The sequence below is a fragment of the Hydra vulgaris genome, chromosome 08 (genome assembly GCF_038396675.1).
Source record: "Hydra vulgaris chromosome 08, alternate assembly HydraT2T_AEP".
Taxonomy (NCBI): Eukaryota; Metazoa; Cnidaria; class Hydrozoa; order Anthoathecata; family Hydridae; genus Hydra; species Hydra vulgaris.
In genome coordinates this window covers 65,717,354-65,736,025 of record NC_088927.1, presented here as the reverse complement: position 1 = coordinate 65,736,025, position 18,672 = coordinate 65,717,354, and the positions used below count along the sequence as shown (strand labels likewise).

Here is an 18,672-nt window from a genome sequence, read left to right as displayed (position 1 = left end):
AGTATTAACAGTGCCATGTTGTGTATGAATGGTGTCCCTGTTTGCACTTTTGGTGTGGATTGTCAAGGCAACATTTTGAGCCCTTTGTTATGACTTAGGCTCTATTAATAATAATGAGTCAATTGTTTGGGCAATTAAATAGTGTACTGAGTACTTTCTATGCTTTGAGTCAATTTTTTTAACAAAGTTAAAAAAAAAAAAGTACCAAAAACAAAAAACCATCGTCATCACCAAGTTCTCTCAACCATTCACTAATATTCATCGTCTTCAAAGTAACTTTTCTTCTGTCAAGTCTTATCTCTTGCAAAGATCGCTAGACCTATTTGCTCTTTGTGAGACTAATTTGAGTTCAACTGTCTCATCTTGTGATCTTAGTGTTGATGGTTATCTTCCTTTAACTCGTAAAGACTCCAATAACCACATGCTTGGTCTGGGTATTTAAATTCGAAAGAATTCACCCATTTGCCATGAAACTAGGTTTGAATCCACAGACTATTCATTTATGTGCTTTCATTTAGCAACACTTCACTCTATCGCCTTTCTCTTTATTCTATATCTCTCTCCTTCATCTCAAGACTGCATTCTATTTAATGCTATTTCTGATCCAATTTACCAAGCCCTCTCTCTTTATCCTTCAGCCAATATCATTGTTGTTGGAGACTTGAATGCTCATCACACTGAATGACTTGGCTCTAGTGTCAGTGACTCTGCAGGCATTAAAACCCAAATTTTTTGCCTTTCAATCCATAACTCAAATAGTCATCTTTCCAACTTATTTTCCAGACAACTCGAATCATTTACTTTCTCTATTCAACTTATGTCTTGTTTCTGATCCTAGTCAGTGCTCAGTTTCACCACATTCACCCTTAGGTGCTTCTGATCATGGTTTATTCTCTTTAAAAATATTATCCCATTCTTCTACATCCTCTAAATTCCCCTATTATTGTACCTCTTAAAACTACCTTAATGCTGACTGACACTCTTTCCGTGATTTTTTTCGTGATAGCCCTTGGGTTAAAATCTATTGTCTTCCTGCTGACATATATGCTTTTTACATAACTTCATGGATTCAGGCTGGCATGGATCCTTTTATTCCATCTCAACAATTCCAGGTCAACCCTTACTTTTCTCCATGGTTTTCCTCACATTGTGCTACTGCAATTACCAATCAAAACCATTACTTCCATATCTATTTGCAAAACAATTCTCCAGAAAACAGATGTCTGTTTATTACTGTTAAAAACAATTGTAAAAAAGTTTTGTATAACACCAAAGTCCACTTTTCTCAGGTCATGAAGTTTCGTATTTCATTACAAAAATTAAGCTCTCGAGACTCTTAGAGTATCTTTAATAGTATCAATAATAAAGGGCAAACCTGTAATTCCACATCTCTTGGTTTAGACTTTGTCAGCTCACCTGTAGACAAAGCTGAATTAATTGATAAGAACTTTTCATCAATATCATCTCTTGATTCCACTAGTTGCATTTTAAATGATATAACCATCAAACAGGTTGATCCAATGCTTGACAATCATATCACTCCAGCTTCTGTATCTAAAGTGATTTCCTGTTTAGACTCTTCTCCAGATTGTGGCCCGGACAACATACCTTTTATAGTCTTGCAGAAAAATTCTTCGAAGCTGTCATCTATACTTTCAAAACTATTCATCAAGTGCTTATCAGAGTCTTGTTTTTCAACATGCTGGAAAACGGCATCTGTTGTCCCTATTTTCAAAAATTCTGCAGAGCAACTTGATTCGTCTAACTACCTTCCCATTAGACTTTTTTCTATCATATGAAAGGTTTTTGAATTCTTAATTGACAAACACTTAATCTCGTATCTTGAACTTAATAACCTACATTCTGATCACCAATATGGATTTCGATCTTCTTGTTCTACAACAAATTTGCTAACAGTAATAACCAATAGGTTTTATCGTGCATTAGATAAAGGTGGAAAGGTTAAGGTCATCGCGCTTGACATTTCTAAAGCTTTTGATAAAGTCTTCTCCACAAGCTTTTTTTTTAATGCTGTATCTGGTAATATTTTTAAAATTATTTATTCCCTCTTTTCCAATCGTAGTACAAAAGTTGTATTCAATCGGCAGCAATCTTCTTCTTATTCTGTTACTTAAGGGGTTCGTCAAGGTTCAATTCTTGGCCCTACACTCTTTTTAATTTACATTAACAACTTTCCACATATTCTCACACCTAGGGTGGCATTATTCGCTGATGATACTACCATTTATTCTTGTCATGATAAGAAGCCAACACTCTCTGATTGCTTGGAGGGGGTATTTGAGTTTGAAAAGGATCTCATTTAAGCTTCAGCAAGGGGCTCACAGTGGCTGGTCAACTTTAATTCAGATAAAGTTTAACTTTTTTCAGCCAATTTTTATTGCAATAACTTAGATCTTCCTATATTTATGAACGGTAATGTATTCGATGAGTTATCTACCCTTCATTTTCTAAGATTAACTCTTACTTCTGATCTTTCTTGAAAACCATATATCTAATCCGTTACAAAATTAGCATCTGCTTAGGTTGCATCTTTTTTCCAAGCTCAACACTTTTTACTTCGGATTCTATTATCTATCTCTATAAATCTCAAATTCATCCTTGTATGGAATATTGTTGCCATATCTGGGGCAGATCTTTTAATGATGCCCTTTCTCTTTCAGACAAGGTGCAAAAACGCATTGTTAACATAGTTGGACCTGCTCTTGCAGCCAACCTCCAAACATTATTACATTGTTGTAATGTTGCTTCTCTTTCTCTTTTCTACAAATACTATAATGGGAAATGCTCTAAAGAGCTAGCGTCTCTTGTGCAATCTATTAAAATTCATTCTCATATTACTCGTCATTCAATTAAGTCTCATCTTTTTCTGACTGTTCCTAAGTGCTCCAAAAACTCTTACTAGTCTAATTTTTTTCCTCAAACATTAGTTCTTTGGAATTCACTTTCTTTATCTTGTTTTCCTGATACATATGATTTGCAATCTTTGTAATAGTCTGTTAATTGTTATCTTGCTCTACAATCTTCTTCTTTTCTCTTCCAGTAACTTCCAACTCTAATTAGTGGTTGCTTGCAGCCTAGTTGGAAGCAAAGATGTTATAAAAAAAAAACATTCTTATTTGATACAAGTATCAGTTAGATAAAATCTCTGTTTGCACAACATATCTTAAACAACAAAAATCTATGACCTGCCTGTTTAACTATTTTTACAGGAAATCGATAAATTATTTTCAAAATTTAGATTATAATTGCAAAAAGTATTGTGATTTCAAAAATGAAATTTATTTCTAATGGACATTTTTTTCAAATAAATTATTTCCACTTTAGTGTTATATATATATATATATATATATATATATATATATATATATATATATATATATATATATATATATATATATATATATATATATATATATATATGTATATATATTTAACACTAATTATATATACACGTGTGTGTTTGTGTGTGTGTTTTGGTGTGCCAAAATTACATAATTACTATTAAATATCTAACATTAATAATTAATTAATGACCTTCTATATATTTATATATTATATGATTACTACAATGCAACCAATTTATCTGTCACATATTGCACCCCAAAAAATAATGCTGTTTTTAAAATTCAATGAACATTAAACAATTGAGCATTACAATTAGATGAACAACAATATTATAAAAATAACTAATATTGAGTATTTTTTTATATCTACAGGCAAATGCATATATATATATATATATATATATATATATATATATATATATATATATATATATATATATATATATATATATATATATATATATATATATATATATATTTATATATATATATATATATCAGGGTTCAAATTAACACAAAAAAATCTTACTGCGATTTTTTTGTTGCTCATAACCCCTCCTCCACTCCCGACGGAGGGGAGGGGGCATTATTTATTTTAACTTATTTATAATAACATATATAATAAGTCTCATTTTTGTATAAGATGTCATAACATTTACGTTCAGCGGTTGTAAAGTAGCTTTAGTTATAATTTACATTATTACTATTATTATATTGCATTAAATCTAACGGCTGTATTTTTGTAAAATCAATGAGCTTGATATTATCTTCTTTTAATTATTTCATTTTCTATTTTATTTACATATTTTAAACTGTTTAAAACAACTAAAATATTTAATTTTCTATAAATTTTTAACAGTAAAAAAAATTATTTAAAACTCTAATAAAACAATCTATAAATTTAAAACAGTTATAAAAAACTATTAAAAATGACGAAAACATTATCGTGATAAAATGTTAAAACTTAACATTTTCACGAAAACCCGCACAATCACAAACAAGAATGATAATTAAATTCTTATTAAGTAAGTTTTCTTATCTAAGTAACCTTATCAAATTCCCATGATATTTTTATCTATTGCTTTTTCATTCAATGTATTTTTTAATAAAAGTTAGCATTCACTTTTTTCATTCAATAAAATAAAGCAAAAGAAAAAAATGTGTCTAAATAATAGAATCTTTTACGATCTAATACTTTTTTTGATTTTTGATTTAAGTTTTGCCAAGTAATACGCGATATTAAACTTTTTCCGCAACGAGTCAGCGTCTTTTATGGCGTATTTTACGTAAGTTACTTTTATGACATATTTTACGTAAGTTACTTTTACGGCGTATTTTACATATTTTACAGCGTATTTTACGTAAACCACGCCTGATTGGAGTATTATGAATAACATGGTTAGATAATGAAACTGAACCTAATGTTGTTTGTTGATGAATTCGCGTGGCCTCTTTATGTTGCGCACTGCTTAAGTGCGATGCCAGTGAATCTTTTTTTATTGATATTGTTTCTGGTTTGATCCAGGTCATGGAAAACAATTTTGTTTGACTTATCCGTTTTTAAAATTGTTTACATAAACTGCATCTTAATCTTATAACTTCATTTCCATTTAAATCGTATTCTAACTCGCAATTAAAATGTTTTTCCACTTTTTAACTGTAGATAATCTGCATCTATGGTCCTTATTTGCACCATTTATCGCTATTAATTTAAAATTAGCAAGTGCACTAACAAACTTTGAAGTTTTTTTTTAATAACTATTTAGAGTCTATATTGCCTCCCACTATTCTTCGCAAAATAAACTTCGCAAAATATCATTAAATTTGTTCATAATGAAAGAGCTAAATCGGAATAGCCCTTGAGAATTCGAGATAAGAAAGTGACTTTTCAATCAATTAACTTTTATTTCTTTTTCAATCAAAATCTTTTATTTCCTGATTCCAGTAGGTATTTAATCGTTTTTTTTTTTTAAATTTTTCCTTCCTTAAACAATTGGTCTTTTTCCTGCATTTGAACATTTTTGCTAATTGATTTTCTAAATTTTTTATTTTTCTTTCTTTTACTTTATGCTCCGCTAAAAAAAAATTATCGTTACAGAAGTCACTGCAGTTTTATACTGTAAAAGAACACTAAATTTTCGCGAATAGAGTATCAATCTTCTAAAATAAAAAAAGAATAATCGCAAAAAAAAAGAAAGATCGCGAAAAAACAAATTTTAAGAAAAAACTAATCGCAAAGGTGCGAAAAGTGATCGCGATACGATTAATTCGAGCCCTGTATATATATATATATATATATATATATATATATATATATATATATATATATATATATATATATATGTATATATATATATATATATATATTTAAGTGATAAAAAAATTACAAAATTACGATAAATTATCTAACATTAATTATTTTTTAAGGATCTTTTATTTATTAAATTGATTACTACAATGTAATAACATATATATATATATATATATATATATATATATATATATATATATATATATATATATATATATATATATATATATATATATATATATATATATATATATATATAATTACATATAAAACAACACTGGTACACACAGATTTTAATTCAGTAAAAAAAATTATTATATTCATTATTGTATTTATTAATTTTTTTAATATTAAAAAAATTAATTAATACAATATTAAAAAATTTAAACAAAATATTAAATACTACAAAGTTTAATACAACAATTACTTATGTTACATAAAATGAAGCTTTAGGCAATTCAAACAACAAAAACAACAAAAATATGCAAACACTCCAATTGATAATTTCAATTTGTTTAAATTAATTCACTCATTGCATTGACTTTGAAAATGGCAATAAAGGTTACAAATAAAAAAAATTGAAGGAAAAAAATAAGATTTTTTAAAACTGAATACATAATACTAAGAAGACAATTGTTTTATGAAACACTGTTATAATAAATAACTAATGTTACATAAAATGAGATTTGTATTAAATATTTATATTTTTAAGAGCGTATTAAGAAAAAAAAAGAAGCTGAGATGCATACAATTATTATTTTAAATTAATGTTATAAATCATTGATTCATCTATTGCAACTTGCAGCAAAAAATTATGAGAAAATAAATAAAAGGTTAACAGAAAAAAAAAAAAAATTAACTAAGCATAGTTAAATAAAAAAATGTTCTTTGTTAAATGCACCAGTTATTATATATTATATTATTATTAAAATTATATTATTATTAATAATATGTATAATTTTTTTATTAAAATAATTATAAAATAAGAACTTCAATTTTGAAAAATGGACTTTTACCACCAGTAAAATAAAAGTAATCTAAATTAGCGAAAAAGCAAAAAAATTAATTGATATAGCTTACATCATAATACTTGTCAACAAAGCAAATTATAGGAGTATATTATAAACAATAACACTCCTTCAAACACTCTTTTTTAAATTCATATGATTTTATGAAATTTTAGTATACGCACTTTCCAAATTATATTCTGATTATTTGTCAAAATTTGTTTTTTTAAAATTCTGATTTTTTTTTTAATCGGTTAACCATGACCGGCAAGAATTTATTTCGGGAGATCAAAATAGCAATTTTAGTTATTTCGGGCAGTCATTAACTGTTGACAGCCATTATTTTATATGATGATATATATATCATATATCATATATATATATATATATATATATATATATATATATATATATATATATATATATATATATATATATATATATATATATATATACACACACATATATATGTATTTATATATGCTTTTCCGGATATAAAATATTGATTGTAATCAGGATATATTAGTTGAAATGATTTATTTATTTATTAAAATGATAAAGGCCTAAAAAGTTAAGAAAGAAAAATTCCTAAACTTAACTTTAAAGTATTGCAAATAAAATATAGAAACAAAATGGGCTACTTGCATTAATACTACAATTATAGCTTTGAAGAAGCCCTAACTGTATGAAGCTACAAATGTGTCTGTGAAAAATTATTAGTTAAACTGATGAGATTAAATTAGCATTAATAGTCACTCAAGATGCTTAAGTAGTGCTTGTAGAGTAGCTCCTGAATAACAGATATGATAATATAATAGCTGCTTATATAAAAGTGACCTAATTCTAAGATATTTAAAGAAATTCAAGCAAATGAGTATGGGCAGATTTCTTTTAAGTTTGAGAGAATTTATAAATTCAGAAAGAATCTTACTATGTCTAGCATAAAGATAATTCAAAGGTCTAGAAAGAAATTCAACATTGGAATATATTAATCCTTCCTTAAACATTCTAATAAACTGTTTGTCAATTAAAGTGAAGAAAAAGTTCTTTTGATTACAATAGTGATGAAGTTCCAATAAAATTAGCAGACAGCAAAAAATTTATCAAAAATAAGATTAAGTTTACAACATAAATTCTTTTTTAATTATTTTTTTAATAAAAAACTCTTTAAAAACTAATCAAAATATTTTTTTTTTCTTAGTTACATTAAATACACATAAAAAGAGACAACGAAAAAAAATAAAATCAAAACAGCAAATACAAGTTAAGCAAGTTGTATAGACTTTGATTATATTATATATATTTGCTTATACTTCTTATATTTGTTTATTTATTCAAAACAAATAAATATATTATTATTGCTATTAAAGTATAATATAGTTTATTATTACTTGGCATAACAAACTCCTGGTTTTGGTTTAGAACACGTAGACTTGGTAAATTTAATCTTTGCTCTATTTGAAGAATCTGCATAACCAAAAATTAATACAAATGTATAATTTTTTGATTCAATAAGAATATCTTTATTGAGTACAAGACAAGGGGAATGAAACCCTGTTGTTGTAGCATTCTGAACAGAAAGCTCAAGAGGAAAATTACCAGCATCATCTGCAATATCCCATTGTGCCTCTAATCTAAGAACAAAGAAAAAAAACTTTTATGCTTTTATAAAAACAGCTTAAAAATGTAAAAAAAAAAAAAAACGCTCAAGTTGAAAATAAAAGAAATATGTGTGTGTATGTATATATATATATATATATATATATATATATATATATATATATATATATATATATATATATATATATATATATATATATATATATATATATATATATAAATATGTATATATATATATATATATATATATATATATACATATATATATATATATATATATATATATATATACATACATACATATATAAATTAGTAGAAAATCACTTAACAAAATTTTTTTTCATTTAACACTGTGTTTCATCAATAAAGGCTCATCAGAAATGGAAATCAGAAATCTCTATTGATGAAACACAGTGTTAAATGAAAAAATTATTTTATATATATATATATATATATATATATACATATATATATATATACATATATATATATATATATATATATATAAATATATATATATATATATATAAATATATATATATATATAACTATATATATATATATATATATATATAAATACATATATATATATAAATATATAAATATATATATATATATATATATATATATATATATATATATATATATATATATATATATATATATATATATATATATATATATATATTAGGGATATGACTTTTTTGCAACCTACTAGGCCTGTATCGTAATTCAATGAACTTTTATGTAAAAAGAATGAATAGATGTTTCATTTTGACATATTTTGAAAAAAGGTCACCCCAAAACCAAAAAATCGAATTTTCAATAGGTACACTTTTGTACAGTAAATGAATATTAAAGGCTGAAGATGTTGTAAGAGTCATACTCCTGTTGTTATTTTATTTATTTATGCAACATGTACTGTGATATAACATAAAACATTATGTGATATATAATTATACAAGTATTACAAAATTAACAGTATCAAAGCGTCTAATACAACAATATACATAACTGTCTGTGTCTATAGGCCTACTGTGTTTAGTACATGGGTCACATGATGCTCACGTCTTATAAAGAGTCTAGCGCTTATTATTTAGAATGAATCGAAGTTGCAGTTTGTCTTTCTTTCTGCAGGAAGCATACAGGTCTTGCATCACCTTGATTGCACGTTCAGCTATCTGATTACTTCGTGGTATGTCGATGACGGATGGCTCTTTCTTCCAGTGATTTTTGAATGACTGCAATGCCTTTTTGTAAGGCTTCAATACATCAGATAAATTCTTGAAGTCATTGTCATTGTACTTTTGACTACTAAACCAATGTTCTGCCCACTCATATGAAATGAACCTGCAAACCTTCTCCAAATTCTTTCTCGCTTCAGGCATAAGAATGAACGCCAGAATGGCGAGAATGGCTCTTGAGTTCCATCTGGCATTGCTCATATTAGGAATGTTCTGAAAGTGAATCAGAGGGAAGTTTCTTTGTTCTTCATAGAACCTAAACATTCTTGTTAAATGTTACAAAAACTTCATATCATCTCTCCACCCTGATTTATCAAGAATTTCTACAGTTCCATTCACAAACTTATCCTTCAGTTCATCATACTTATTCAACAGTTCAGACACAAATGGGTATTCAATGTTTGGAGATTTGGTATCACCCCCAAGTTCTTCGTCCATCACCAGACGGAGAATCCTGTCTAGTACGTGATGCTGACAACCGATAAATTGTGGTATTGTGACACCCTTTAATTTAAACATACGTTGCAACTTCACAACAACTCCATTTCTCTTCCCAGTATTGACGTTTGTTGTATCAGTAATGATCATCTTAATTGAATTCCACAAATTGTATTCATCAATAAGTTTGGCAATTTTTTCAGCAACAGTTTCAGCTTTGCCATCTTTTAAACGCAGTGCATCAAGTTTCACGTCAGTTCTTTCATTCTGAAGTACAACTACCTGATATTCCTTATCATCTATTCGTTTGCCGTCAAAGTGTAAGGACCACTGTTCCATTTTAAGTTGTTGTATCATTTCTTTTTTTAATTTACCTGCCTCTTTGAATATGGACTTGTAAATTGCTGATTGACTTGGAGTTGGAATATCAATACCTTGTTGTGATAATACATTGCATATTTTAGCAGCTTTCTTTGTGGAAACTCCACTTGATGTAACCATACTTACAGCAAATTTACTTTTGTAGTGCTTTCTAGTTTTTTTCTGAGTGTCCTCATCATCGTCTTTATCACCGTCGTCGTCTTCATCATCTTCACTCTTACTTTTGCAGTTTTCAGATTCAGTACCACTGTCTGTGGTAGACAGGACTTGTGATGTGGAAGGTATTGCTGTTCCAGACTGGACTTTCCTTCTCTTGGAAGGGTGAATGGTTTCTTTACTTGCCACTTTTCCTGTTGAGTACCCCACCTGTCCTTTACTTTCTTTTTGTAGGTGGTATAGACGTTTATCTTCCGAGGATAACCACTGGCCATTCACTTTCGTGATGTCAAATAATGCATTGAGAACATCATAATTTCCACGCTTGACACATTCATCATAGACCTTCAGCACCTTCATAAGCTTTGCTCTTATCACTTGATCAGACACACGTGGAAAATTCAGTTTATTGTCCCACAATTTTGTAATTTCCTTAGAAATTTGGTCTATTCGTTCTTTTCTTCCTTTAACATATGCTCCGAGAAACTGGTATCTTCCTACGATCTGCAATTGAAGTGGTATTCTGGATTTTTCATCGAGTGAATGTTCTTCTACAGCCACGCTTCCTCTTCTTCTGTGTGACTCTTGAAATCTCACCAAATTTTTAGTCCAAGTCTTCTTGTTCTTTGTTACTGTGGTATGACTTTTCTTGTGAGACATCATATAATATTGTTACGACTTTACGGATAGCTGAGCGTAAATATCCGTTTAATAAAGTCGTTTAATTAATAAAATACTTTAACTGTATAGTAATCCAATTATAGTTCGATAATCCAGTCAATGTTGATAACAGTTCGATAATCCAGTCCGTATCCTAACGATAATGCTACAACTACTTATACTTCGTACACTTACAGCGTCTTTAGTTCGCTACAGTAGTTCCTTATTAGCTCAGTTACACGCAGAGTACTTCATAGAACTATTCACATTATCAACACTGAGCTCTGACAGCAGCTCGCTTATATAATTATTTAGAGCTTCCAGAATGTTCTACTAAGTTCTATAATCTTCTACAGTCTGTTACAGTCGTCTATATCACCGTGGTAACACAATGACGTCATCACATAACAATTCCAAGTATTTGCCGGCACACGGCCGTTTCGTTGCCATGGTAATTTGTGGCGTTATATTTATAAATTCATAACAAAATAATGAAATAAATAGGATTAAGCTGAGAATTAAGCTTAAGATTAAAACATCGGTCAAAAATGAATGTATAAAAATGGTAAATCAAATTTTTATTTTGGGGGTGACCTCTTTTTGTTGCAGAAAGCTATTTGGGCCTTTTTTCATGATTTTAGGTAAAAGTTCATCGATTTATGATACAGGAAACATTTTATTTGAAAAAAAATTAAAAAGTCATATCCCTAATATATATATATATATATATATATATATATATATATATATATATATATATATATATATATATATATATATATATATATATATATATTAGGGCTGTCCAGAAATTATTACACAACCCAGAACATAGCCTAGTGAAGTTTTTCCCATTATACTATCAATTTTTTATTGAAAAACATTTTTTACAGATTTATTTTAAGTCTTCTAGGGGTTGCTCAAAGCTCTTGAACATTTTAACTAAAATATAACAAAAAATGTATTAAAACGCTATCTTACTTTTGTTCTTACTTGGTCTTACTCAATTAAATTTATTAAAGTAATTATGGAAATTGTTATTTTTTATATAGTAGTAATATGATGCACAACTTGTGCATGTTTGTTTACATTCTACATATATTTCTGGAAAATAATTCAATATTTTCATAGTTTTTAAGGTCTAAAATGAGGAAAAATGTCGAAATTGTCACTTCAAGTTAGTAAGTTCAAGTTATTTGTTTCAAATGTTTAGTGTTTTTTTGTCAAAACTTGGAAACAGCTTCCGATGTTGTTCTACACCTTGCAATAGCCATGCTCTCTGTTGTTCATCTGTTGTTATTATTGTTGCAAAATCTGAGATTAGTTTGACGCCTCGTTCGGCAGCATCGTTGACAACTTTTACTGTTCGGACAAACTTTTCAGCAACTTGGAAGTCTTCATCTGCTGCCCATTGATTCACTGGTTTAGCAAGCCAATCTCTTCTGATGTTGAGATTCTGGAACAACAGATGTGACTCCGGTCCTAACAGACTCTTCAATGTTGTGTTGCGTTTGATTTGTCTGAAGATTGGTTTACTCATTCGGAAGTTTTCAGGCACTGCTATTGTCCACAATTTGTTTGCTATTTCTTGCTTAACATGGTCACTCATTTTAGGATGATGACTAAATAAAGCAAAAGAAACAACTTCTTCAGTGAGGTACCATCGATGGTTGTTTAGTTTGGCTACCACAACATCTGCAATTTCTTTGTTTACATTGCGGAAATCCATCATGTCATGAATGAGTTCTAGATCGTTTACGGGAGCATCGGCTCCAATACTGGCTTGCATCCATGCTGAGGTGTAAAAAAGAGCCAAGAATCTGTTTATACGTTCCAGTTTAACACAGTTTCCTTGTCGTATTTCATTGCTTTTGAAAACATGAACATCTTCCCAGCATATACGTTGCAAGCCATCCAACGAGCCTGATGTATGGCTCCAGGTTTGAGGAAATGGGTACCACGAGGTGGTGTTTCACCCAGAACAATAAGATTATTTTCTGCGCACTCTCGGTAGTCATCCCGAGGAAACACAGATGATTCCTTGCTATTGAGCAGCATTTTTAAATTTTCAATGACTCATTCTTTAACTTCCAACAACCATGGATTTTCAATTTTCAGCAACTGGATAGGTGATTGCTTATTGAGACCTGACCATGCCTCTTTGAAGGTAGCAAACATTTTGTTTTCTGGTCCTCCGATTTCACTAAACAGTGATTTCCAAACAGCGCTAGCTACAAGTTCAAGGATATGGTGACGACAAGCAAGATAAAATAGCTTTTTATCAACAAGTTTTTCGATAAGTTTAGCTGCACCCTTATGGACCCCATAAGGGTGTTGCTAAACTAAATGTTGCTTGCTGTAGTATCAAATACCAAAGCGACAACTGATTCTTTTAATCCCCATGCTTCTATGAGATCATATGAGGCATCAGCTTGAGTTTGTCCTTTAGAATCTCCTAGTTGTGGCACACCCAGCAATTTTCCCGATGAAAATTCTGGTGAACCTGACAGAAGAATTGCTAGACGTTCAAACTTATCACCAAGAGAGTCCTGCAGTAACTTTCCATCCCAGTGCATGGCACCAAACTGAGGTGGTTTTTCCTTTATTTTCTCCATTATGTTTTCTGCAATGTGCTGTCTGTTTGACATTCGCTTTCGACGCGTAGTTGAACGGGATACATCGAAGTTGTCTAGTTGAACGGGATACATCGAAGTTGTCACCCGCTGCTTTTATTATAGCTGAAACTATCATTGTAGTTTGATTGTCGGACAACTTTAACCGATCGGCTGCTGTCGTTAACTCGTCACATTCCATAATTTTTCTGGGAACTTGAAGTGTAACAAATTCTTGAAACTCTATTTTTTCAATAATGTGATCTGGCTCAAAATCCGAATCAATTTACGTACAACCAACTTGTGCATCATCCTCGGACTCTTCAAAAAATTCATTTCCTTCTAGCTCTGCAGCTGCTCTTTTCTCTAGTCTTTCTGTTTCTTTTTCTTGTCGTTGTTGCTGCTGTTCAATTCTGGTCAGAAACTGTAAAGCCTTTGCTTCAAAAATTTTATCCTTGCCATTCATACTAGACTTTCTTTAATGTTTCTGATCAAGATAAAACGCAATGTCATCATCTTTGTGTTTCTGAGATAGAAGTCTAGATTTTCTTATGTCATCAATTGCATCTGGAGCACCAATGTCGAAAAGCATATCAAGCTCTGAGATGAAGTTTTCTTGTTTGTTACCAGGGTCGGTGGCACGACTTCAATTTTTTTTTAAACTGGTCCATTCATTCCATAATCCAAGAACATCAAACATACAGTTTTGTCTTACTTTGGTTTTGATGCGAGCCATGTGCCAAAAATCTGCAACACTGTCTGCAACGATGTAAGAAATTTCTTCATTCTTAACACTGTTACCAACACTATCAGGATCATGTCTCAGATATAAAACATACTTCATCACCTGTCTGCGTGTAGGTAACTTTGCTCCTGTAATTGATGAACATGGCTGACCAATCAACCAAAAATTTGTACTAGTTCTAGTGGTAGGTTTTGAAGATGACGGAATTGCGGGAACACTCGAAGGTAATGGCGAAGACGGTATAATTGGGTTTGTCACTTTTAATTCTTTTCCACTCCTAGTCAACATTTTCTATTTTTTCTAAACAAAAATGCAAAATTGTATGTACCCAATCATAGCATGCAGGTAAAATAAATAACTATTATAACAAAAACATTATTTCCTATGTGTTTTAGAAAATGACATACAATTTGTTTGATCTGGGTCAAATTTGGGTCAAAATTGTGTAAAATTTTTAAAAAAATACTCACAATAACTTAAATAATCATCAACTTATCAATTGGCATCCATAACTTAATTAATCAATAACTTAAATTGATCAATTTCAACATTTTTCGACAGTTATACTAAAAATAACATAGCGTTTTTGTACATTTTCTGTTATATTTTAGTTAAAATGTTCAAGAGCTTTGAGCAACCCCTAGAAGACTTAAAATAAATCTGTAAAAAATTTTTTTCAATAAAGAATTGATATTATAATGGGAAAAACTTCACTAGGCTATGTTCTGGGTTGTGTAATAATTTCTGGACAGCCCTAATATATATATATATATATATATATATATATATAAGACACAATGTTTAAAATATATATTACAGGCCTTGTTTTAAATAAAAACTGTGGCTTTGCAAATAATGAATTTTTACTTTTAAAAAGTTGTTAACAAACATAAAATATTACTTAATGAAAAAAAAAAGTTCAGGTTTATTACTTTATCAGCACTTTTCTTGTGACAAACAAAGATTTAATTATAAATAACATTAATTTAAAAATATACATCGTTGTGCTTTCAGTTGCCTTATGACAAAAAAGTCAAATGTACAGTTTAAAAACATTTTTATGCAGTGTTATAACATGTTTATAAGGAATTTAATTTTTTGTATAAAAATGTAAAAGGAGGATGAAAAACTGAGAAAAAAAAATTACGATAAAAATAATCTAATTTGTTTTTTAAGAAAATTTAAATCATAGATATTAAACAATATTTATTATGCACGCTTTAAAAAAATGTGCAATTTATTATCTGCATCCTTTTACTTCTACTTTTAAAAAGTGGAATCTCTCTAGATACCTTTACGCACCTCTATGCTTTAAACAACGCCCTTGTTGCATAAGTATTTATTGTAATGCGTACATTCTCAGAGATATATTAATTTTGTAACGATATATATTTATTATAAAATCAGTCTTCTCCCTTCCCCAATGCAAAAAAATTTTAAAACATTAAAAAAAAAAATTTTCTTATAATTATTTATAAGAAAATATAAAAAGCAGTTGTAAACAAAGCTAGAAAAACTTTTCTCCATACCTGCACAGTAGGCCACTGCCTACTAGGTGTTTTATTTTTTAAATCATAAAGAGTCACCCTGGCATTTGCTGTTATTGCAATGTTACTAACACAAAGCAATAAAATTTACTTTTTTTTAAGTTATTTTTACTTCGGAAATTGGATTTAATAATCACATTTTTAAGCCATTTTGATATGTTTTATAGCCTATTTTTTAGTGGTCTAAAAGCCCGGTTTTCTACTTCTGGTGCCCGGGTGCAATAATAATTTTAGGGCCCCACAGATATAAATATAATTTTATACTAACAGGCTTCTTGAATTTTTGCAGTTGGTTGAAAAAAAAGGTTTCAAAGATAAAAAACAGAAAAACTATCGAAAACTAAGATTAAACCAAATTTTTAATAACTACAATAATTTTATGCGTACTTTTAGTCATTTTGAATAGTTGTTAATTTAATTATAAAAAAAAATGTTTTATTAGGAAGTTCATTAGCGTTTGGGGGCCCCTAAATCGTGGAGCCTGTGTCCATTTCACTAACTGCCCTCCTCCCTAGAAAACCTGCCCTGGAAGTCTATGTAATTAGGAATTTAATATCAATAGAACTATACTTAGATTATTGACTACAGTAAATATTTCATTCAGCAGTTAAAGAAAAAAACAAATAAACAAAAAGTATAACTAATATACTAGGCATTCATTCTATAAAAGTGACACTTTTTTATGTTTCTTTTATTCTCTCATCGACTTTGGGTTTAGTCAAAATAAATTTGTGTCTCTTTTCGTAACCATAAACCTGTTTAGATGCCTTTGAGGTTAATTTGACTGCCCTCTCCACAGATTGAGAATTGTTAGACATATCTATTACACAAAGTTTTAGGTTTGATTTAATAGCCTCTCTCAGATTTTCTGACGTTATGAAAAGAGTTGTTGGGGGTTCAACCTGAATATCATCAACAGAAACAAGATAATCCCAAGACTCAGCATCCAAATTTATTTTCATTATGGATATCGGCTTGAGCTTTGGTTTAAAAGTAATGTCTTTTTTCAATGCTCTTATTTTAAGGACTTGGTTGAGGGCTTGATTTCTTATATTCAGATTTTCATCCAGCAGCATGCAGTATAGGAAATTTTCTTGCAAACAACAATATGAATTTCCTTGTAAGTTCTTAAAAATGCTCTGAATCCTGCTGTCTTGAAGGTTGACTAATTGAATGATTTTGTACAGAAGTTGACAAGCATTTTTTATATTTTCCGAAGCGCTTAATAGCAAACCACATTACACAATAGACTTAAACAATATATTTAGTTATTACTAATAATTTAGGAGATGGTTTATCAGTCCTAACATAAACCATCATTATTCTTAAGCCTAGAGTTAGCCATCTAGCATGAAAAATTGGTCCAGGTTTTTTTGCAAGAAATTTTTTAGATATAAAACCTTTTGAGATCCACACAGTACTCATAAATCTTTCGCTGGTCTTTACTAAGATCGCTTATAACTTCACTGCTAACAAACAACTTTATTTCCAAATATATGGGAACAAACTCAATCAATAGCTGTTCATGAAGAGTTTGATGAGATGCAGTATCTCCAATAGGCCCCTTATAAGACTTAGGACCATTTGTGCTTCCATCTAATTCACATATAATGTGTCGCAGTGGAAGTTCAACTTGATGAAGCAAATATCCTAAAAGGTGCAAACTTCTTTTAAGAATTTTTTTGAGTTTTATAATCAAACCGTTATCTGCACCTGTGTTAGAAGTAGTGCTATCTACAATAACAGCGACTAAACTCTAAACACTATTATATTCTGTTAAAACATTTGGAGTAGCTTTGCCATGGTAGCACCAGCTCCATTAGGTATAACTACATGAGTCAAATAATTTTGTGCTGTTGGCCCATATTCTGTTGCAAATGTAAGATGATGTTCTTCTTTGGTTGAAGCAACAATAATAGGATCTTCATCAGTATTATGACAGAATGTACTAATGTAGACTTGTCAATTTTTTCATCAATTCCAATAACCTTTAATTCTTTAACATCAGCTAAGTGTTTAGAACTTATGATAGTGCTGATTCTTTTTTTTTCTCCAAAAATCATTTTTTCAGTTATTATTTATGATTTATTAAATTTTTTTGCAATACTATAGTCTATTTATACAGCTGTTGCTAATGCAGCTGTTGCAGCATCACTTATTTTAAACCATATAGCAGCTTTTGCCAAATTTGTAAAATGAGTATAATTTTTTTCAACTGGCACAGTTATAGAAAAGTCTGGATCAGATTCAAACTTATGATTGTTATCAAATAACTCATAATCCAGATTGGAATCCATTTCCACAGCAGGCAACTTAACAAATCTTTTTATATGCTCATTAGTTTCTCTCTCTTGCTTTCTTTTTTCTTAGGCATCTGTTTTTTTATCTACTGTATTAATTTGAAATCTTCCTGTTATTCAAAGTTTTGATTTTTGATCTTTTAAATATTCACAATCCAATGGTGGTACCTAAAATAATTTTAAACTTTTTTAACAAGGTGTTTACTCAGTTCAATTATAAACTTGTTAAAGTAACTCTAGAATAGAATAAATACAATAAAATATATTTTAAAATATCCTAAACACT

The 18,672-nt window shown here is 29.2% G+C and overlaps 1 protein-coding gene across 2 annotated transcripts in view; it reads right to left on the bottom strand.

Moving 5' to 3' along the window:
* The window catches only part of LOC100203405 (uncharacterized), a 203,492-nt gene that overhangs the window by 80,425 nt on the left and 104,395 nt on the right, over nucleotides 1–18,672 (bottom strand). For both annotated transcript variants that reach the window (XM_065804187.1, XM_065804188.1), the window contains exon 13: nucleotides 8,075–8,317. In XM_065804187.1, the coding sequence (XP_065660259.1) occupies nucleotides 8,075–8,317 (243 nt within the window). The remainder of the gene's footprint in view (nucleotides 1–8,074; nucleotides 8,318–18,672) is intronic.